This window comes from Notamacropus eugenii, chromosome 1 (assembly GCF_028372415.1).
Source record: "Notamacropus eugenii isolate mMacEug1 chromosome 1, mMacEug1.pri_v2, whole genome shotgun sequence".
NCBI classification, from domain to species: domain Eukaryota; kingdom Metazoa; phylum Chordata; class Mammalia; order Diprotodontia; family Macropodidae; genus Notamacropus; species Notamacropus eugenii.
In genome coordinates this window covers 535,414,646-535,439,361 of record NC_092872.1, presented here as the reverse complement: position 1 = coordinate 535,439,361, position 24,716 = coordinate 535,414,646, and the positions used below count along the sequence as shown (strand labels likewise).

Genomic DNA, 24,716 nt, shown 5'->3' with positions numbered 1-24,716 from the left:
TCCCAGGCTCCTTCTTTCGCTATAATTCTCTCTCATTTTGATCTTATCAGACTCAATGGCTTCTCTAAACAGATTACCAAATTTATACATACAGACATAATCTTTCTTCTGAACTGTGGTCACCAGCTGCCTGCCTAATACTGCCAAAATGTTCCACTGGTATCTCTAATTTGACATCTTCCTTTTAAACCTGCCCAGGCTCAAAAGTTACAAAGTATTAACTCTGTCCTCTAGTCATTTAGGTTTGTTATCTATGTTCCAACTTAAACGTTGCTGAAAACTACTGGAGAAATTCTACCAAGTCAACTGGATTTACTACAAAGTTACCTTATCTAAACTAGATTTTCACTGCTGTACAACTCTTTTATTTTCCCTAACTTAATATCACTTTCCAAAACAGCTGTTCTAAATCTCCTCCAACCTATTGCACAATTCCTTTTCTCCCCCTCCTTCCCTCTCAGCAAACAACCTAGTTGCTTATCGTAGTGAACAATCACAAACACTGTAAACTCCACGTAGTACAGGCAATAAATAAATACTGGAATTGAATCCATCTTCTATGAGCATCACTATAAGAGATAAAGAATTCCTCTAAGATGTATAGAAATTACCTCTTTAAAACATGGTGAAGGGTTTCTGATTTGTTCTAGCATTGCCCATTTGACTGTTGCTTGTCGTATATTTCCATCATATTCACGAGAACTCTGTGTGCCACTGGGAGTACCTCGAGAGCGTTCATATCCTGGTTCATTAAAATATGGCTCAGCAACTAATATAAGGGACTGGACAGATACCAAGACCTGTGAGGAAAGCAGATAATACCAAATAAGTACCAAAAAATAAATATTAATTTTTATAGATTCAACTTCTTCAGTTTGATTGAAGATTGTTCAAGTTACTAAAAAAATCTATATCACAATGTTTGTAGCATTACAAGTATGCTCTTTAAAATATTTTTGAATCTACAGTAAGCTTGTGTTGTATAAAAATGTGAATTTAAAATTTCAGATCCCTCATGTGTAAAATACAGTGCAAATAATACTCACAATGACCAAACTAAAGTACCTTCTGAAACATTAAAATGACTGTATTAGGTAGTACAGTTTCAGTGCTTTATGTTTCATAGTCTTTCAGTTCTTTAAGAATGTGTAAAATTCAACTAGAAGAAACAACTTCCTAATTATGTTAGGAAAAAAAAATTTCTTGTGATACACAGATGTACCGACACTCTTCTCATTTGTTTAAAAACTTCAATTTAATACAAGCCAGGAAAGATGAAGACTGAGAAAAGGCTACTAGATTTGACAATTAAGGGATCACTGGTAACTTTGGGGAAAGCAGTTTTGGTAGAATAGTATCAGCAGTTGGATTAAAAGAAGAGAAAGTAAAGTGGAAAGTAAAGACCACCTTCTTATGAAGTTTGGCCACAAAGAAAAGAGAGAAATGGGACAACGATTAACAAGGATGGAAGAGAGGTAGAATATTGTTTGGATCAAATCTTAAAATATCATATAAGTTATTATGATTATTTTAAAAACTGGTATAGATAAAAATGTTGAACAGAAGAGGGCCAGAGAGAGATTCCTTTAGACATACTAACGACCTCCCTCTAAACTGAAACTGAACAAAAGGTCTGGTAATTTAGTATGGAATCCACGGAAAAGAATACAAAGGATCTCATACATAAAAATATTGTGCAATACATTGAGAAATAAAAAAAAAGTCCATCTAAAAGGTACTGTACTCATCCAACAAAAGGAGGGGCAGTGAGGAGTTCTTTTCCGCAAACACCTAGGTTTATTAATATTGTGTGTGTGCTTGGGTAGAACAGGAACAATACTCTATCACCCCTTGCTCTCCCTCCTTTTTTAGTCATTTCATCATCTCTGATTATATCTTGAAGTCATTTCTTGTCTATAATTCAAAGTTTTAAAATAAGCTATAAAGACCACCATACATTTTTCCTTTCTCCTATGGATAATATAAAATTGTAATTCTTTAGAGACTGACACTCTAGGATTAATACTCATATAGCTACACAAATCAGATTTATTTTGTGGGGCAAAGTCATCGCTCTGCCACCCTGGCTCTTTTATCATTACCATGGAAAATTAAGAACTATGTATTTAAGAACACTTGGGGTAAGGAAAAAGCCTAATATGCTTTAGTGTTACATTAGGTCCATTTGGGACCTAATAGTAGTGATTTAATTTTTGACATTATCAGTCTGCAGAGTAATGGACAATGCTATAATGAGGTTTTAACTTTATTTCATGTATCTTTAATGTTAAGTCAGCCAGCAAAGGACACTAGATCATAGGATCACAGATTTTGTGTTGGAAGGGACCTCAGCAAGCCATCTAATCCAAACCCTTCATTTTACAGATGAAAAAAACTGTAGACCTGGAGGGCTAAGTGATTTGCCTAACCTCAGAGTTAGCATCAGAAATGGTGTATGAAACAAGGTCTTCTTATTCAAGGGCTAGTGTTCTCACCATTGTGCATAATTCACATACCATTTTATGGAAAATGAAATCTAACTAGATTTGATTTTCTACCTGGAGGAAAGAGTACTAGTTATTTTCTGCTTAGGTTTTGCTAATTTTTCTGAAGGCTTTGCTATTTACCAGCTATGTGATATTGGGCAAATTGTCTGACATGTTTTGCACTTTACCAGTAATATTCAAAAAGTTTTATGAGAATCATATAATATATGAAATATTTTCTAACCATAAAATGCTATACAATGTTATATTAAAAAAAAAACCCAAGTACAGAAAAAAAAAATCAACCTGGAAAGGTGGTGAATGTTATAAATGCTGATTAAAAGTGGTCATTTTCTTCAGAAATAATAACTTAATTACATTCATCAATAAATTATTCGTAAGAATGGAAACAAATAATGAACTCTGATGAACAGAAATGATAAAACTTTTAGATAAAATTCTGCTGAATGAAGCACGGAAGCATTTTGGGTGATCTAGGCATTTGGTTGAAATTTTTAAGCTAGAAACCACTTAGTGCTCAATTTTTCTGAAGCAGTTTACTTAGTTCTGCAGCTGTTTCCCTCTTAATTGCTATAGTGTCTATTTTTCCTCCCCAGGGTGCTTACATTTTCTAATGATGATCACTTGCAGTTTTCAAAATGAAATTTCAATAAAATAGTGAATAAGCAGAGTAACCCAAACTCCATTTTGACATGATTTTTTTTCTATAAAATGAAGCTTAAGCAAGAAAAATATTTCCCAACTCCTTTAATTTCCAAACATAATTAAAATATTCACTAAAAAGAAAATGTTTTTGATAAACTTTCATCTACATTCTTTTTGAGATTTTCTACTATTCTGATAACATTTGCAACCGTTCAAGTTTCAAAAATTATAGTTTCATATTCTTGCTGAAGACTTAAGGTTTCAAAAATTATAGTTTCATATTCTTGCTGAAGACTTAAGTAGAAACTCCTTTCTGGTATTCATGAAAGGTAAATTTAGAAATAAATATGAACTTCCTTGTCCCCAAGGTCTGTGCATTTCAAATAAAAGATGCCATTTACTACAAATTTAAAAATTACAAAATGGAAATAAAAGGCTGAATTTATTATTTTAAGATTAATATAATTATTTAAAATTTTAGAAATGTTGCCTGCTGAGGATACAAAGAAAGATAAAAACCAATCCCTCTTCTCAAGGAACTCTTAATCTAATGAGGAAGACCACAATGCAAACAACAATGTACAAACAAGATACAAACAGGGACAAATTCAAGGCAATCTCAGAGGGAAGACACTAAGATTAAGAAAGAATGGAAAAAAGCTTCCTGCAGAAGGTAGAACTTTATCTGGAAATTGCAGGAGATCAAGAGGCAGAGATGAGGAGCAAGAGATTCTATTCCTGGCAGATAACCAGGAAAATGCATGGAAGTGGGAGGGAGGTGGAACAGCAAAAACCTGTGTTACTGGATTGCAGCTTATATTAAGAGAAGCAAAGGTATGAGAAGACTGGAAAGAAAGGAACAGATAAGGTAAAAAGCCAGTGTATTTTAGATTTGATCCTAAAGTTAACAGAGAACCAATGGAGTTTACTGAACAGGGGAATGACATGGTTAGACTTTCCCTTTAGGAAGTTCTACAGTTGATATGCATTATTAGTGGATTATGAATTTGCAAATTTACCCTCTTATTAAAATTTATTTGTAACCCCAAAATCAACACTTGTGGCTGTGGTGATTCTGCAGTCATTCATGGATATGTATAGAGCAGTGAAAAATTCAAGTTGTCTGATGTACATGTTCCCAGCTGAGGTCAACAAGATGATGGTCTGCCTTCTTGTTTCAGGTGTCATACGGTAAACAATTTTTCTTTTTGCCATCTATTTAGTGCCACATTATTTATATTTTTTTGCCTTTTGTGGGTCATTTCACTGTATACAATGACCCCAAAGCATTGTGCTTAAGTGTTGTCTGGTGCTCCTAAATCAAGAATTCTATCACATGCCTTATGGAGAAAATGTGTTAGACGAGTTTCATTCAGGCAAGAGTTGCTGTTGGCTGTGAAGTGAACTCAATGTTGATCAATCAAAACACAGTACACCCAGAAAAAAAAAAATTTGCTGATCTGCATATGAGGCTACCCTAGAAAATGATGAAGTAAAAGTTGTGATCAGAGGTTTGTAAGAACCTAACTCTGTATTTCTACTAGGAGCAATGGTTTAGTATTTGCTAATTTACTGTTCATAGCAACTTTATAGACCTTAACTACTACGAATGATGAGAACTGATTGTATATGACAGTCGAGGATAAAGTGAAGTAAAGAAAGGAGACAGCAAGATGCATTAGCAGGTTACTTTAAAAGTCCAAGGGTGAAGTGAAGAGGGTCTACACCAGGGTGGGCAGTGGCAGAGAGAAGGGAGTGTATGAGAAAGATCGTTCAAAGGGAGAAACAATAGGATGGCAACTGATTAGCTGCATATGTATGTGCGTGTGTGTGCGTGCATGTGGGTAGGAATTGAGGATGACATCTAGGTGACAGGGAGGTTGGTGATAACCTCAATAGTAATAAGAAAGGCAGGAAGAGGAGAGGGCTTAGAGAGAAAAAGGTCTGTTCCATTTTGGAAAAATTTGTTATGTTAAGATGTCTATGAAATACCCACTTTGAGATCTCCAATAGACAGTTTGAGTGAGTGTGGAGGTTAGGGCTGAATAAATGTATCTGAGAATTATCAGCATAGAGATGATAATTAAATTTGTGTAAACTGATGAGATCACCAAGTGAAATAGAGGTAGATGAGAAGACAGCTGGACAGAGATTTCAGGGACACTCACAGGTAAGTGGATATGCCCTGGATGAAGATTCAGCCAAAGAAACTGAGAAGTAGTGATCTAGAGAAGCAGAACAGAATAATGTCATGGAAACCTTGAGAATATCAAGCAGAACAGTGTGAGGGACACTTGTCAAAAGCAATTCCCAAGAGAAATCAAGAAGTATGACGATAGAGAAGGTCATTAGATCTAGCAATGAAAGGATCATGGGTAATTTTGGAGAGGGCAGTTTCAGTTGAATAAGATGCAATTCTCATGGGCCCAAAACAAAAAAACCTTTTAAGTTGCTCTTTACTTCTTTCCTTTATATATTAAAGATCACAGTCAAACTCTATGTTTTAGAGAATCACAGAATTTTAGTCTACATTCCTTTTAGTGACAAATAAAAACAAAATTAATGAAATCTCAGAGCTAAGGTACCAGGAAAGCATCCTGGTGTAGTGGAAAGTATTGAACTTGGAGCCAAGAGATCTGTCCACTTCTCATCTTGTTTAGCACCAAGTAGCTCTAAGACTGACTGCAAATCAGTGGACTGTCACTGAAATGCCACTTCTATACTTTCCTAACAGTGACTTTGAGTGATGCCTTCACACTTAGATGAGCTCAAAATTAACAGAGCAGTGTCACTGCTTATTTTACTCTGATGGTAGGCTCCAAAATTTCAGCAATTTCCCAGTGTTTCATATTTAATCCTCTACTAGTTTTCATTAGCATAGGATCACATTCTATATTAGACTATAAATTACAAGAATGCAGACTGTCTACACGAATTTACATGGCAGTTTCATAAATTCAGGGCACTTGGAAAAAGCTACTTGATAATGATAAATAACGTGAAATTTTAAAGTATTAAGAATATTTTTTGGCAAAAGACTGAAAAAGGCAGATTTTTGCATGAAAATATACCTTTGTACACACACTTAACAAATACTAAATCAGGAAGTTTGGTCATCCTCACTCCTGAAAGCAATGATAAAATAACTGAATCACAGCCTTTATTTTTCATATACTTTAAATAATGAAATTCAGTCAGGATACAAAATTTCCTTGACAGATTCAACTATCAAATGTCAACATCAAAGGTCATTTTGCCCTTTAGAGCATATTCAGAACTATTCCAGGAATGACAAGCTGTTTCCAATTTTTAAAAGCACCTGTTTCTTAACTATAATTCTCAATCTTTCTGAACCTTCTTTACTATGCCTCAGAAACTTACTCCTGAAATGAATACTTCACGCCTGCCTTAGAATTCACATTGCAAGTACCTCCACTTGGCACTTGCACTCCCTTATCTTCCACATTTTCCCATTCTTTTCACCTTTTTCAACTTCCTTTTATGTGTTATCATCTTTCATTAGAAAACAAACTTTGAGAGCAAGGACTTTGTTTTTGTTATTTTGTTATTTTCAGTGCTTAGCTCTGTAGCAGGCACCTACTAAGTTCTTAATACATGCTTGTTAACGGACTGTAATGTTTTAAAACATTTAACTTAAATATAACACAGAGATGCCTTTACCACACTATAAATGATCATCTTAGACTCTCTGCTATACCTGAGAGTCGAGCACATTTGTGTAATCCAAATTAAAACCTTGTGGACCCACAGGTAAAAAGACCAATCGGTAATTAATTAAATTTTATTTCCATGGCCTCCAGGAACCCTAATGGGTAATGAATAGGAACACATAAAAGAGCATAGCAAAAGTTATGAAAAGATAAAGATGGCGTTCTTCATTGCCTAAGATGCCTCATTAACATATTACCTATTCAAGAAAGAATGAAATGAAATACTGTAACTTCACTACGAATTATTTTCATAGTTCTGATGAGTCATACTATCTGGATTTGGAGACAAAGAACCTAGATTTGCATCTTATTTCTATTCCTTACTATTTGAGATTAACTTCCCTACTCCTCCTTGTCTCAGTTTTCTTATATGTAATAATGATAAATTAGATTAGAGGTTCTCAAATTTCTGACAGGGGTCTCAGGACCCCTTTAAACTCTGAAAAATTACTGAGAACCTTCAAAAGCCTTTGTTTATGTGGGTTATATCTATTAATGTTTATAAGAAATTAAGTTGATAAAAATTTAAAATATTAATCCATTTAAAATAATAAACCCATTACATTTTAATACAAATAAAATTTTTATGATTAATAACTAAAAAATTTTTAGTGAAAAAAATGGCATTTTTTTGCATGTTTCTGCAAATCTCTTTAACGTCTAGTTTAATATGACACATATGGATCTCATGTCTGCTTATACATTCAATTTGTTATAATGTTTAAGACTTTGAAGAAAATCTGGCTCCACAAAGACAGGTTTTTGGAAAAGAAAGCAGTAATTTAAACTGCAAATAAATAATGCCTTAGTATTATTATGAAAATAGTCTTAACCTTAAGGACTACCAGGGATCCTCAGACAGGACTATGACAACCACTAGATTAGATGATGTCAAACCTTTTGATTAAAATTAAATATCCTTGTATCTAATCTCCCAACAGTATTTTCTAGACTGGTTAAAATGCTTACAGGAACTGCTGCCTAGTAACCATTATCATTCTAACTATTCAAGTTTGGATAAATTTTAGGAGAAATATTTGTGTAAGCAAATCCCATTTCTAGTGATTTTTCTAATATCAACAATCCTTTTCATTTTGTGCATGTATTGAAAGGCTTTATTTCATACTTAAGAACATTTTCCAAATTAGTTTCTATTTTAACAAAGTTATTTATTTATTATATGAACAAAGGTTCTTTCCTTCCTTTCTCCCCTCCCCCTTCAAAGGAAATGGGAAGTACAATTTTCAAAACGGATGAATGAGCAAGTGAAAGGCCCCCAGATCTAAAAACCCCAAACTCTTGCAGAACAGAAAAGCATCATTTCATTTTTTATTTAGTATTTTATTTTTCCCTAATTACATGTAAAAACAATTTTCAACATTCATGAGTTCCAAATTCTCTTCCTCCCTCCCTTTTCCCCTCATTAAGAAGGCAAATAATTTGAAAGAGGTTATTTTGTGTGTAGTCATGCAAAACATATTTCCATATTAGTCATGTTGTTAAAAAATAAAACACAGACCAAAATTAAAAGCCCAAGAAAAATAAGTAAAGTTTAAAAATTAAGCTTTGATCAAACTTTGATTCAAACTTCATCATTTCTTTCTTTGGGGACGGATAGCATTTGTAAAGCATCATTTCAAAGGCAATAAGTAGAAAAATATTCTGGGAACAGGAATTTTTTTTTTTTGGTAAGAGAGGTAAATTCTGCATAATTATAATATTGTAACCCTTCAAAAAAGCTAATTTGCAATAAATATTTCAAAACCACAGTATCTTTTTTAAAAAGTACCTTTAACTGGTTTTCATTAACTGGTTTCATTAGCTCAAAATGAGAATTATCTGGCTGTAGAAAATTATTCTTTTTAATGAAATAACATGGATTTCTGGAATACTTCAATTTAATGAATATATCAATAAGTTAACTGAAGCATATTAATTTATACACCTTTCAATATTGTTTCATTTTCCCTGCACACAAATGAGTACCTTTATAAATATCTATTTAGGAAGTATCAATGGAACTGTAATTTCACCTGAGCAGAAAATTTATATTGTAGGAACTCCCTAAGGCTAAATAAGATAATATAGTATATTGATAGCACACAGCATTAGTTCATTTTATCTACTTACCAATTAACCTCATTAAGAAAAAACCACTAATGATAAAACTAGATTAAGAATTTTTACATTAACAAGTCTCATAATTTTTGGGAAAAGGGATGCAACAATGGCCACTATTAAAAATATTTAACAAAAATTATTCAAGATATTTCTATGCAGACTTTTAAGTACAATTCAATGATAAGAAAGGGTGTATTTCTTTTTTTTTTAATTTTTAAAAAATTTTTCATTTTTTAACACAGTTCATATCACATAAAACAATTCCAACTTTTGGTCGGGTGACACTTCTTTTACAGTATTTACAATATAGACCACAAATGAATTTCTTTTTAACATTAACCAACTTAGACACAAATAATAACTATGCATGCTAACTTCACAACTTCACAATCACTTCATAATTGTCCCCACACTATTACTAAGAATTAAAGGACTCTTAACTTATTGTTGCTGGTCTAAAGTCCTAAGTCTAATAGCTTAATTTTAGACTTAACCTTGGATGTTCCCCTACCAGCGATCTATAACTTAAAGGATCTGGTATTAAGCTTACAAACCTTTTGACTATAGGAAATTGCCACTAACAGTAGGGACATTGTGGGGAAACAATATTTCCCCAACTTCATGTCAGTTCCAGGCAGAAGTAGATTGTCAACTTGCATTCTGTCAGGCTTAAAGTCTATCAAGTGTCAGTGGGAAAACTGAGTCAGGAGAATCCTACCTCAGCCCAGGCTGAATAGCTGCTCTCCCAGAAAGGGTGTATTTCTTATTTTATATCAGATGTAATGCTCTTTTCATTATGTTAAAATTTTAAAAATTGTTGTTAAAGACAACAAATAAGAGCTTATATTTTATACATATATATTATATGTATATGTATTTATAATATATATTTTATACATACATACACACACACACACACACACATATATATATATATATAGTGCACTGAAGCAGAAATTACATATGACATCCTTAATTTTATAAGGAAACTGAGGTTAAGAGAGGTTAAGAGACTTAGCCAGGTTAAATAATGTGTACCTAATAAGTATCAGAGATAGGATATATTTATTTTCTGAACAGAGTCATTTCTTTGCTTTATTTTTTAAAATCTCTCTCCTTCTCAACCTTGCCATTTCTCTGTTTTAAATAAAGTCTAAATTCAAAAACCTAGTCAGATTATTTCAGAATTAAGTTACTCTGTAAATTGGTTTCAGAACTTAAAGGCACCTCACAACTACTTAAGTACAAAAGGATGTAAATGAACTGTTGGTTTCTGCCAATGAAAATCTCTGTTCACTGAAATTTAAAGACCTTGCAAGTACAATGTTTAACAGTTCACTGCCTAAACTTTTGTTTCACCATCAATTATTGTTGAGGTAAACCCACCTATTCTCAATTCCAAGTCCAGCATTTTAAATGTAGCAGAGATCTTTGTCATAACATTCAAGCTATGTTTATTATATAATATGACAAGTAAATACACCAAAATTCATATAATTCTATAGGTATTATCTTTTTTTTTCCTGACACATTACCAATTTTATTTTGTATGCTGCATTTTATGAGTTATTTCATAGTTTACTGTGTTAGGAAAAGTGCATGTCATCAGAATTAATCATTTGTTATAAAGAATTGTAAGCAGAAAAGTGTATTTTCAGCAATCTTTAGAGAAAGATTACAGTTTTCAATGGTCATGGGAACTTAAAAACCCTATTTCTTACTGAATCAACATTCACCTTTTTTTTTTCTTGCTTTCACACCACTTTCTAGGAATGTGTTACCTCCTACAAAAGCTGAGAATTGATTTTATAAGGATGCTCTCCAGTATGACTATTCTGATGTTCAGTCAGTTCTCTCTTCTGATTGAAGGCTTTCTCACATATATTACGTATCTATAATAAGGCTTCACTCTAATATGAATATTCTGATGGCCATTAAGTATTTTCTTCCATTTCTCTTCAGTATGAATTCTCTGGTGTTGAACAAGTATTGAGTTTCTCTGAAAGGCCATTCCACATTCCTTGCATTCATAAAATTCTCTCCTTTATGATTTCTCAGATGGTAAACAAGTCACCTCCAAGACAATAAGACCCTCTACATGGGGAAGATGTCTCAAAAGTGGTCAAGCACCATCAACATTGCCTTGACCCCAATTAGCAAAAAACTGAATGTTGTGGAACAGGAGAAGATCAACAAATTGATGATAGAGATAGAGGACAATAAATCTAAACTTGGTGCAAATGTCATAGAGTGTCTCTGGTTTGTTTGTAAGGCCTGAGCTGCTGAGAAAGGTGTCTCCCTGTACCATCATACTGCTGACTTTGCAATGATGATGTCATCCTGCCAGTTCTAGCCTTAAATGTGATCAATGGTGGCTCCCATGCTGGTAACAAGCGAGTTCATTATCTTCCCTGTTGGTGCAGCAAATTTTAAGTAGGCCAAGCACACTGGAGCTAAGGTCTACCACAACCTGAAGAGTGTGATTAAGAAGAAATATGGACAGGAAGCCATCAATGTAGGGGATGAGGGTGGTTTTGCTCTTAATATCATGGAGAATAAAGAAGCTCTGGACCTGCTAAAGAATATTATTGGAAAGGCTGGCTATACGGATAAGGTCGTAATTGGCATGGATGGTGCTGCCTCTGAATTCTTCCAATCTGGGAAATATGACTTGGACTTCAAGTCTCCTGATGATTCCAGAAGACATAGCTCCTCTTCCGAGCTTGGGAACCTCTACAAGAGCTTCATCAAGGATTATCCAGTGGTCTCTACTGAAGATCCCTTTGACCAGGATGACCGGGAAGATTGGAAGAATCTAACTGCCACTGCAGGCATCTAGGTGGTAGGAGATGATCTCACAGTGACTAATCCCAAGCACACTGAAACGACTGTGAATGAGAAAGCCTGCAACTGCCTCCTACTCAAAGTGAACCAGACTGGCTCTGTGACTGAATCTTTTCCAGGCGGCAAGCTGGCCCCGTCCAATGGGAGGGGAATAATAGTTTCCCATCGTTTTGGGGAGACTGAAGATACCTTCATTGTAGACCTGGTGGTGGGTTTCTGTACTGGGTAGATAAAGACTGGTGCCCCCTGTCAATCTGAGCATCTGGCCAAGTATAACCAGCTTCTCAGAACTGAGGAAGAGCTGGGCAGCAAGGCTAAATCTGCTGGAAGGAACTTCAGAAAACTTTGGGCCAAGTAAGTTCCATGGCTAGGACTCCCAAGAGTTCAAAGGTGCCAGTCACCTCTGTAGAAGTCTGCTACTATCCTAAGAATGGGCAGCACCAAGTACTAGACCAGTTTTGTTTTGGGGGCAGGGGCCTCTACTGCTAGCTTCCCTCTCCCTTCCACCTTTCTGTGATGTTCTCACTACTTTGTTAGAACTGTCTTGCATCACAGACTACCTGATCATCTGGTTCTACTTATCATCTTGTGACTGGGATAGAATAATCTGTTCTCACTCCCAACCCTGGTGTTGATGTGTGGAGCCATGTACTTGTGATGCAGCCCTGATGAGCTCACAGGTCCCTAGTGGCTTCTATGTGCAGAATAAAAGTATTCAGTAAACCTCCCCCCCAAAAAACACAGAGTGTTTTGATGGATAATGCAGATATACATTGAGGACTTTATTTTTGGGGTTTTTTAATTTGCTCAATGGAGTGAAGGGGGCAACTGGAAGAACAGATTAATTAACAAAAAACTTCCTTGATAAGAATGAATGGGGAGCATTTATGGGGAAAAATAGTATGTCAATGCACAGGATTTAAAGTGAACACTAGTATATTTTTAAATTGTTATGGGGAAATGCCATATGATATGTAAATATTAAAAAAACAACTCAAAATTCTAATTACTTTTGAGTCACTTGTAACAAACTGCTGTCACTTACACATCATTATTTACTCCATTTATACCAGTTAGGACAACAGTAGAAAGAAACAAAATTATGTTGGAATAAGAAATAGTTAAGCACTTTACTACAAGTAAGTATTCACTATATATTCACATAATGCTTAGTCTATTTACATAGTAAATTAGTTGTCATGTATCTGTCACAAACATTAAAAATAGAAATTAGAAATACTTAATTGCTTAGAAAGATGCACACATTTATTTCAGTACAGAAGATAGGGACAAGATCAGAGTTGTGATTTCAGGGACAGAGAACTTATAGTTGAGTCTTAGAGAATTGCCAAGGCAATTGATAAGTTAAATGACTTGTCTAGGATATCAGAACCAGTATATGTCAGAGGCTGGACTTAGTGTAGATAGGTCTTCCTGGCTACAAAGCTTATTCTCTATCCACTACATCAGGCTGCCCCCTTCATTTCAGAATAAAAAACTTAAAATCTTGGTCAAAGACTGTGTAATTCATTTATAAGAAAATTACAACTTCTAGAAACCTACAGGTTTGCTTTTTTCCATCCTGTGGTCTATTTCGAAAACACTAGATAGCTAAAATATTGGATATAATTTAGGTTGGTGGGTGAAAAAAGCATTTCAACACCTGCAAAAATGTTCCCCATCGACCCTTAAAGAGTTTTATTGTTCTTGTGCCATGAAAATGAATGTTTACTTTAGCCCAGTAACATTGTAGGAGGTTAATAAAAGGGAAACAGAGTCTAAGGATTCCATTATACACTTCTGTTATGTCATGAAGCTAAATTATTTGTGAGTCTGTACTTTAGTAATTTCAATCTAATTCAGTACAAATAAATTGCAGGTAAAACACACTTCCTTTCAATCTACTCAAGCTATGCAATATTCACATTAGAGACTTGAAGAGAAAACAACACTAAAAAACAGAAAAATTAGTGATTTCTTTAGCATTTTTTAATATTGGAAAAATTTTAAGAAAATATGTTGCATATATACACATATATATGTGAATACACATACAACGTCTAGGCATATGCAATTATGTACATACATAAACTCTACTACATGCTGAATACTACTGGTGGTAAACATGCTCTGTGGACCAATGTGAAGCAACTTAGATGTGCCTATCTTTTCTATCCTGTATGCACTAAGAACTATACTATGGATTTTAGCTACAATCACTAACTGCTCTGTCTGGTGTTATTTGGCTCTATCTTCCTTTTATAATTAAAATCTCTTACACAGTCTTAGACACACAATCACTGTTTCTTCTCTGCTTCTGTTCCTCAAATATATGTCCATGTTGAGATATTTAGAGTGGCTATGTGAAATCAAATTTCTTCATGGCTTTAAGAAGAGATATCTTCTTAATCATATTTGGGGCTGGCCTATATCAACTAACTAGCTCGGTTTCTTGGGGATCTAGTATCACCCATTATTCCATATATGACTTGCCCAACAAAGCTGTATTGCAACTTGTGTCACTCTAATGTTGGCAGACTAGATTTTGCTGATAATTTTATCTACCTATAATGTGTGGTAAGGCTCATGGATGATACTGATGAAATTTCAAATACACATCATTATAGTAAGGATCTCTTATAGAGATTTGCTACTGGTCATAATTGTGGCCTGGGATTTTATCATTTATTGAAAAACTTTGTCATTAAAGTGGCCAAAGAACATGTTTGACTTAATTTGGTATTTTAATTCAATTAATGAGAGGATCACTGGACATAATGCTTTCTATACAGAGGGGGCCAAGTTGTGGAAAGTTTCAGAATTATGGCTGCATCATTATGAAATCAGAGAGAATTTATAAATTTTAAGTCAAGCCAAAGTGGCCAAAGAACATGTTTGACTTAATTTGGTATTTTAATTCAATTAATGAGAGGATCACTGGACATAATGCTTTCTATACAGAGGGGGCCAAGTTGTGGAAAGTTTCAGGATTATGGCTGCATCATTATGAAATCAGAGAGAATTTATAAATTTTAAGTCAAGCCACGCTCATATCCATATTTCTAGCAGGTCATCAAAGTGAACAGATTCCTGGAACAATGTAGTAAGGGAAGTTAGGAAGCTGGATATATAACTTTAAGATGAGGACTGGCTTAAAGTATGGTGCAGCTGGAATGAAGCATGAAGCTGGAACACTCAACAGGGTTGGATAAAGCAAGGTTACCAGAGCCCTATCATTACCTTTCTCACTGAGGCTCCCCTGCCAGGTATAAATGGTAGGGATGCAGGAACACCTGAAGGACCACCCTCCTTCCTTCAGATGATCCCAACTATTGAGTATGTTTTGTCACTGGTTCCACTGTAGTGTGATGGTACACAGAAAACCCACTTCCTGTTCCCTCTTAATGCATAGGGAGTGAGTAAGAAAGAAAGTAGGTGCAAAGTTCAGAGAGGAAGGCTTAAGAAAAATTTGCTAAAAATTTGGATATTGGCAGGTTAGGGAATCCAGAGTGAAGATTTCAACGCCACAGGAATTCCTGAATAAGTAAATTCCCTCCCTATCAATGCAGGTTAGCATCTTATCTTAAATTTACATAATCTTAGAGACCTGGCCAGGTAATTAAGAGGTTAAGTGACTTGCCCAGTAGGTGTCAGAGGAGAGACCTGGCCTTGGTCTTCATTGTTCCAAAGTTAGTTCTCTATTTACTATACAATGCTACTCTCATAAAGAAGCAGCTAAAAATTAGTTGTCAAAAAGTAAAATGGTCTCAGTTAACAAGCAGGATGAGAAAATCAAGTTACAGTTCTCTGTTACCACCAGTCTTTGTCAGCGAGAGGCTAATTTCCAAAAAGTGAAAAACAAAACCCCTTGGGGCTAAACCCTAGTCCAAAAACAGTCTTGACTAAAAGCAGATCACATGTACCATGTATATTTTATCTTCTTACTGTATTATCATTTCATTTTGAGAGGAGGTAAAGAAACTGTCAGCAAAGGGAGCTTAGTCATGCCTTTAGCATTATCTCCAGGTATTTATTATCTTAAATACCTAGCTTTTAATCTCCCCCCATATTGTCTGAGAATACGTAATGATGATGCTTTCCATTTTCATAACCTTGTGGATCAATGCTTCAATTAAACTGTATTTCTCTATTTTAGGACTAGAAGATCTCATTTCCCTCCTTTTTCAATCCCTGTGATTCAGCGTCAAAGACTGCCTAAGAAAATACGCCCTCATTAACATTCACCTTTAAGTCTCTCTGTCTCTGAATCTCTTTCCTTCTCTGCTCCTCCCTTCCAATACGCCACCTGGAATCCCAACTCTCCTTTTATACTCCTTCCGTCCTCCTGCAATCACAGAAAGTTGGATCCCTTACCAGACAATGCAGCCTGGCCACTATCCCCTACCTCCCCTGGGCTCCCTCTGACCATATATTACACCTTACATATGGAATCTTTCCTGTGGTCTGTCTGGACCAGGGAGAAGAGATATTCCTTATTCCTCAATGCCATTTCAATGCCACTCTACTGACATCCTTAATTAACCATTCCTTCTTTGAGGTTGACGCTATCCATTTATATTACTATATTCAGATCCTGGTTTTATATACCAGCTCTCCACCCCTCATCTCCCACCCTGGGCCATTCTATTCTCCTTTTTCTCAAGGACTTTCCCTTTAGCATGTGGCTCTGTCTTCTGCTCCACCCCAATCCTACTGATATCTTTTTAGACACATTAGAAAACAATTTACCCAAATATCATTTCCTGCCTTAAAAAACACTTTCCCTCTCCCTCTCATTACCTCAAGCTGTCATCTTTCTTGTTCCCCTTTCACTGGCAAATTCCTAGACAGTGCTGCTGACCCTTATGGTCTGAACATTCTCTACTCTTACTCACTTCTTGCAATCTGGCTTCCAACCTAATGACTCAATTGAAACTTCATCCTCAAATATAGTATCTTAACTGCTAAATCCTCTGGTCTTGTCTCAGTTTGCATTCTCCTTGACTTCTCTGCAGTATTTAATATTGAAGACTACTCCTTCCTCCCTTTTCCTAACAATGTACACTCAGTTTTCCTTCTACCAATCTAACTGGTTTTCTCCATCTTTGGCACCATCCATGCTATGACTCTTCTCTCTGTGATCTTATCAATTTCCACAAGCTCAATTATTACTGTAATGCAGATGACTTCTAAACCTAACTTCTCTACTGAGCTTGAGGTCTCATCTTTCCAACTTGTCTTTACATAAGCAGCCTAAACTCAACAAGTCCAAAATTATCTTCCCCCTGTAAATCCAGCCCTCTTGCAAAGTTTCCTATTTTTGTTGATGGCACCACTGTTCTTCTAATTACCCAGGTTCACAACTTCAGTTATTCACCACTCTTCCTTTACCTTCATCACTCTCCTCATAACTAAGGAGTTACTAAATATTGTTGATTTTACCTCAACAAGAAAACCTGCACCCATACCCTCTTCTATGTTAGTTTCATTTAAAGTTTATTTTATGAGTTGCCTCCTATGCAAAGATTTCCCTGATCTCCTTACTTGTTAGTTTTTTCTCATTTCTCTAATTATTATACGAAAATTCAGACTCTCTGAGATTTTGAGCTTTTATTTATAAAGTGAAATCAGACATTACACGTACATCTTTCTTTGGGATGCATTTTGATATCACAGTCACCAACATGCAACTTCTCTTAGAGGACTTTCCCTAAATTTTTAATGTTTAGTAATCCTTTGAATTATTGAAGTTTATGCCAAAATATCTAGACAAAGAGTCATTTATTATATCCTCCAAAAAAAAAAAAAAGCAGAGACTAAATAAATGGCTCAATTACATCATTAGTTTTTACTAAGTGGTAATATATTACATAAGGTGCAAATACCCCAGAGAACTAAATATAATATCACAGGATAATGTTGGGATTACATATTAATTTAAGGAAAATCACCTTTGTTCAGAAGCTATTAGAGAATCTCTTACTCCTGAATCAAAGCTTGCTATGAGATGACTAAAACACAGAAGATTTCATGTTATTTTCTGTTATTTGTTAAGCAGTAAAAAATTTTTGTATGGTTCTGTAAAGTGGCTTAAAATTATATTAGGCTTTAAAATGCCCATGGCAATGGCTATATAGCAAGAATATCTTGTCAACAATAACTCTAAGATGCTACATTAACTGCCATAACCAAAAGATCTTTCTTTTTTGAAAACAGTAGAGACCACTGTAGCAATTACTACTCTTTAGTATATGCATTTTCCTCTAGCATGATTATTTGCATGTTGTTTGAGATATCTCCTGAACATCAAATTATATTAAGGCTATCTATACCACTAAAGATGCAGGGAAAGTTATATTGGGTATGTCATATCATGCCTGAAACCTAGTAGGTGCTTGACAGAATAATAGACACAGAACTGGAAGGGCTACTTCTTGGAAGACATCTCTTCTAACGTCTGTATCTATTAGATGATGAAACTGAGTTTACTGAGTTAAGGAGAACTGCCCAAAGATAAAAAGGTAAGTATCACAGGTAGGATTTGAACTCAAAAGTCTTTTAATGGCAGGATCAATGCTCTTTCCACTGTGTCACCCTGAATGATCAAGAAATCATTTTTTATTCACTTGAGTATTTTGTAGGGAATATGGGGAGGCTGCATAAACATGATGAAGATAGTGGTCTGTCAATGTTGGCTTCAGAAGAAGGATCCATGGGATCTTCAGGACAGAACTAATACACTAGATCTTTTGGGGACTTTTACAGAAGTAACTATGATTATTTCATTATTGTGATATTTCAACAATTTACTTCTGTAATTGAACAGAACAATATTGACACTATGGAGGTTACATATCTGAGGTTCTAAGAAAGGTAACATTTTGATATCTATCTTCAGGCAATTAAACAAAAACTTGTGAGAAAAATAAATAACCACTACCAGTTGGCAAAGAAGGTAGTCAAGGTTTTTAATTTAATTTTTTTGCAGGGAAAAAAGTTTCTGTCAAATAAGACTCATGATATGGGGACACTGTTAGACTGTTACCAGCTTTATTTTCCTCATTGACTGTATAGTCAGAAATGATACTCGGGAAAACTTAATGCCTCTAGACTATTTAAAAAAATTAAGAATCTTAGTTTGTAAAACATCTTTCCAAAGTAATTTACCAAGGTAAATATATAATTAAGGAAATATGTAGGGCAAAATAAATAGGAAAGTGTCCTCATAATCGACAAACATTTCAATCAAGAATCAATCATGAGAACATATACTGATGTTATCAACAGGAGAGTTCATACCACTACTAACAAATCTCTCATAATAAAAACTTTTACAAAAGAGAAAAGTAAACTAGAAAGAAGATAAGATTTTGTCATATTCTTCATTATAAGAATTTTATACCCTGAAGATTCTAAGATATAGGAATAAGAGCTGAGATTAGAACTGTGGTTTCACTTACATAGGAACTCAAAAAGTCAATTCCCTCCACCAAAGCTGGTTGACACCTTTGCTGCAACTGACAGTATTCGAGTTACCTAGAGCAGGGGTCAGAAAACCACTACAAAAATAAAGTTTTATTGTATTTTGAAATGTAAAAAACATTCTGAGCTCACCACCAGTAAAAAAAAAAAAAAACAAAAAACAAAACCAATCAACCAAGAAAGCAGAGGGCCAATCAAAGCACAGTTTGCCGACCCCTGGCCTAGAGAATTGAGAGTTTAAATGACCCACCCAGAGCTATATCACCAGGATGAGTAGAAAAAGGAATCTGAAGCCAGATCTTTCTCACTTCAAGGAAAGATCTTTATCATACCACAGCTGCATCTCAGATGTAATATTTTCTAATGTGTGACTGTCTTTGGGCTTACATCAAGTTTCTTTATATGAAATAATATTGATATTAAGTGACCTTACTTTTGAAGACAAAAGATTTCCAGAATTAGGGAAAAAAAGTTTTCACACAGGCTAATACTCAAGGGAAAAAAAATCCATTAAAGTTATTAAGATAAATGAAATTCTGTACACCGGAAGAATGTTTCAGGCAATGATAATGCCTAAAACAGTGCTTCACAAAAATTTCATAATGTTAACAAAAAATACAAATGTCTATATGCTGAGAAAATTTCTACTAATTTTTGTGGGGACAAAAGGAGATCTTCATGCTTATTTTACTTTTTTCCTTAAATGGAAAATTCATTAAAAGTGCAATTCATACTAATAATAGTAATTAAATTTACTTAAGGGAAAATAATGTGTTTCAGTGTCTCTGGACTTTCATTTGCAAGTTAGTGGAGTAAGTAGTCAAGCAATAATTGTGATCATAAATTTCAGAGATATTCTTATTTGTTTTCGTGGTTGACAGAAGTGTGATGCACTGTACTGCCAACTCTTCAGCTTATATGCTCCAGAAGACTGATAATAAAGAATCAAAAATAAATCACAGTCCTGAATTTTAAGGATTCCTTTTAGTTCTTCCTTTCTAAGGTAATGCTATATACACCAGAAAAGGAAAAAGGAAAAATTTCTATCCCCCATCAACTTTGATTTAATCAGCTAGAGAAGCTGTACGTGGAAGATATTGGGTAAGTCTGGAGCTTCACAAAAAAACAAAACTCAGTTTGGTTTCATTAAATGGCAACTGTTAATTTTTTTAACAGAGCTACCAAGTACAAAAAGCATTTGTTGGGGGTATAAGCTCAGTTTTCACATGGACAGTCTTGGGCAGGTAAAAGTGAGGACTGCTAAACCTCAGATTTCTCACAAGGCCCCCCAGGGAACAGCTGGGGATAGAGGCGTGAAACATGAGCTATCTTGTGTATTTCCACCTCTTCTCAGTGGGAAACTTGCTGGGGAGAGCATCCCACCCTTGAGATTGGTCCGTGGTCTGAGGACACCTGTTGTTAATTAGCTAGGGGCTGAGAGCACGCATGGTATTCACGTGCAAACTATGCGTTGGGAAAGCTTAAGTAGGGACAGGAAAGCCTGAAGGCCCTCTTCTTGCTGTGGGGTCCCCTTTGGGGGTCCCTCCCCTCTCTTCTTGCTGCGGGTCCCTTGGAGGGAAGAGGGTCCCTCCCTCTTCCACTCCCGTCCTCTTGCTGTATGATCCTTGCCCCTTGGGAAGAGGAGGGTTCCTTTCTCCTGGGGGAGAACTTGCCCTACATATGGATAAGTAACTAAGACCCTGAATAAAGCCTAACCCTTGTTTGAATCTGGAAAGTTTCTTCTCTCAATACATTTATCCAGTTGGCCACCGAAGACCTGGACGAAAGGTAAGAAGACTCGGGTAGCCCATCGGCCTCTAGGCCAAACAGCATTTTCTCAAACAAAGAAGAAATAAATGGCTAGTGAATACTGAGTGAATACTTGCTCATATTTTGTTACCTCATTATTGCTGAAATTAGGCAATGACAAAAAACAAAACAAAAACACAACCGTAAAACAAACAAAAAACCCATCAAACCCTGATAACAAAAATAAGAAACTTTGTATTAATGTATCAGTTTTTTAAACAGGATAACACTTCAAATGCTAGATTACACAAAGAAGCATGTGTGTGTATGTTCGTTCTTTATTGCAAAGAAGACCATGCTATCAGAGAAATGATGACATGACTTGCACTTGACTTTGTTTTGAGTGAGGGAGGGCTGTGCATGTCAGCAGCCTCACTTCTCCTCCAGAGCCATCTGAATCCAGTGACCAGATATTCATCAGGATGACTGGAGATGAGCCAAGATGAGGCAATTGGGGTTAAGTGACTTGCCCAAGGTCACACAGCTAGTGAGTATCAAGTGTCTGAGGTGAGATTTGAACTCAGGTCCTCCTGATTCCTGCACTGGTGCTCTATCCACTGCACCATGGATGAAAAATAAATGACCCAAGAGACCAGGATGCTTGCCCTGTGCAGCCACTTAATGTGTGATGTGGGCAAGTCAATTTTCCTCTTTGAGTCTGAGTTTTCCTCATCTGCAAAATGAGGCTTGTCAAAATTACATGATATTGGGGAAAGAGCACTAAATTTAGAGTCAGCAAGGGACAAAGATCTGAATCCAAGACTCTTCTTTTACTACCTCGTACCATGACTTTTTGCTCATTTCTCTGGACCTCAGTTTCCTCATTAGTAAAATGAAAGGGGTAGACTACACATCTTAGTTACTTCTAGCTCTTAAATCTACAATCTTGTCAACAGAATTACTTCAAAGGGCCCTTTCACTTTGGACATTTTATTCTATATTACTGGGTTCTATTACTTAAGAACAGACTTAAGGAAAATGCCCAACTCTTCTAATAATAGTTGGACATATATATCACTTGAAAGTTAGAAAAGTGCTTTACATCAACCATGAGAATTTTAAAGCATCCAATGTACTAGTGTAATTCTTATCTAAACTCCAAGAATAATTTCTTTTTTCAGTTTTAAGGCAATTAGAGAGAAAGGCAATTTAAGAATTCAAACAGCACTAGGAAAAAAGCACTGAAATCTCAACAAACCTGAAATTATTTTGTTTCAATTTTTTCAAAAAGGATCTAGAAACTTCAAAAGGCAAGATCAAAGAAAACCACAAGAGTCAATACATTTTCCTCCTATATAGTCACCATCTTGCAGCTATTATATGTTTATGTATTTATAAGTAAAAGGATGAGAAAAAAATTTCCTTACTTGTAAAAAGCTTGATGTCTGAGGATTCCATTTCTCTTCTGGTCTTCCATGCCATGTATTTAATATGCTTAAACAAACCTGAAGAAGACAAAGCTTTAATGGGAAAATTGCAAGATGAAACACATAAACAAAAACTGTCTATGCTAAAAGAAAAGAAAACTTTATGTTGCATCAATCTTATCTCTTTCAACACCCTTAAGGGTAGTGAGGATGTTGAAAGAAATTGGCATTTTCAGAGTATGACAAATGTCTGCATGGTACTACAATTTCTTTTAAATGGAAAATGATTATGTAGCTATTGAAAAAATATTCTTGTAGGATGGAGAATTCAAAAGAATTTTTGGATGGGAGTTTAGGAAGAAGAAAAATACTTGGTTATGTGGCCTTGTACTAATTCTGAAAAGGATGAAAGTTCCATGATGAGTGAAAAAGGCAGGTAAAAATGCATATATATGAAGGCTGCTTATCTTAGGAATACAGATGTAAAGTTGGAAGGGGGCATAAAGGACTACTGCGTCCAAACTTATCATTTCGGGGAAGAAAAGTAAAGCACATGGAAATTAAGTGACTTGCTTAAGGTAATACATAACTAAGAAAAATATGATGTGAATTCATCTTGAAACATGAAGACTGTTCTGTAGGTAGGCGTGCCTAAGTTTATCAAATTTGAAAAAAGCAACAACATTTCTGGAAAAAATTCAGAATAAAGACTATTAGATTTTGCTAATTTCACATTGAAGAAACTCAGAACATTGTGGAGAGTTTATGATATAATTACTTATTTTGGGGATTCAAGGATGCCTGCTACTTAAAAGTGAGGTAGGACAAGGGAAAAACTATTTCTTTAAAGGGACGACAGTTGAGTGTGAAGCAATCATTAAACGTTCCATTTATAATCTCATGTTACGGCTGGAAGACAAATTCAGACAGACCTTAGTCTTCTAAAAAAAAAAAAAAAGGGCTTAAGATTTATTGCTTATATATTCCTGCAATAGTATTTCAGCATAGGAGAAAATTATTTAGCAAACAATTTTATTTATAGAGGTTAATAGTTTTAAAAATTTCACATCCATAATTCCATTTAGTTTCTCCCAACTCTCTCATGTTTGTAGATCTGGTGATCCTGTTCTTAAGACATGGAAATTAACACATAGAGAAGTTAAATGACTTGGTCAATGCAACATAAGTATTTAGTGATGAACTGGTGATCAGAAATCTAATAGGCTTTGTTTCTTTTACCATTATACACTGCCAGAAGGGAACAATTCTTTTTGCTTATCTAGATATCAAGAGGAGCAATAAAATATCTGTGTTCAAGTTACTTTTTTGCCACATACTGCACACATGACCCCGAGCAAGTCATCTTGCCTCTCAGTTTCTTAGGCAAACTCTAAGATTTTAAATTGTAGAAAAGGTAATGACAGGCATTAGTAGAGGGAGTTTCCTTATCCAAGTATTCCATATATCAATTAAAATCACAGATCTTGTGCCCTAATTCCATAACTATTCGAGTATCAACTACTTTCATGCTGTAGGTCATAGATACTGAAGGATACTTGCTCATATTTTGTAACCTCATTATTGCTGAAATTAGGCAATGACAAAAAACAAAACAAAAACACAACCCCAAAACACCCCAATCCCTGACAACAAAATAAGAAACTATATATTAATGTATCACATTTTAAACAAGATAAGACTTAAAATGACAGATTACACAAAGGGTGCAGATGAAAAATAAGTGACCCAAGAGACCAGGATGCTTGCCCTGTGCAGCCACTTGATGTGTGATGAGGGGAAGTCATTTTCCCTCCCTGAATCTGAGTTTTCTCATTTGTAAAATGAGGCTTGTCAAAGTTACATGACTACAGGGGAAAGAGCACTAGATTTATATAATATTTACTCACAGATTGGTTTAAAAGAAAACTTTTCCTTCTCCTAAGGAAGCTTAAAGGAGAGAACTAGACTTGCTTCCAGCTAAAACACTTTAAATTGATAGAAAATATTGGTTCTAATTTCAAGGCTTGTGTTACAACCAGTAGCAAGTAAGATGTTTTAAATGTAGTTACTGTTTGTTTCTTTTTGGGGCAGGGGGAGCCCACACATTTTTAAACAAGGGAAAGATACATTAAACTTTCTGAAGCATCCTTCAAACTGCACTCCTTCAAGTAATTTTGTCGTGTGTGTGTGTGTGTGTGTGTGTGTGTGTG

The 24,716-nt window shown here is 35.1% G+C and overlaps 1 protein-coding gene across 6 annotated transcripts in view; it reads right to left on the bottom strand.

Moving 5' to 3' along the window:
• The window catches only part of BIRC6 (baculoviral IAP repeat containing 6), a 302,402-nt gene that overhangs the window by 15,796 nt on the left and 261,890 nt on the right, over positions 1-24,716 (bottom strand). For all 6 annotated transcript variants that reach the window (XM_072634130.1, XM_072634135.1, XM_072634134.1 and 3 more), the window contains 2 exons: positions 22,507-22,584; positions 612-800 (listed from right to left, as the gene is read on the bottom strand). In XM_072634130.1, coding sequence (XP_072490231.1) covers positions 612-800; positions 22,507-22,584 — 267 coding nt within the window. The remainder of the gene's footprint in view (positions 1-611; positions 801-22,506; positions 22,585-24,716) is intronic.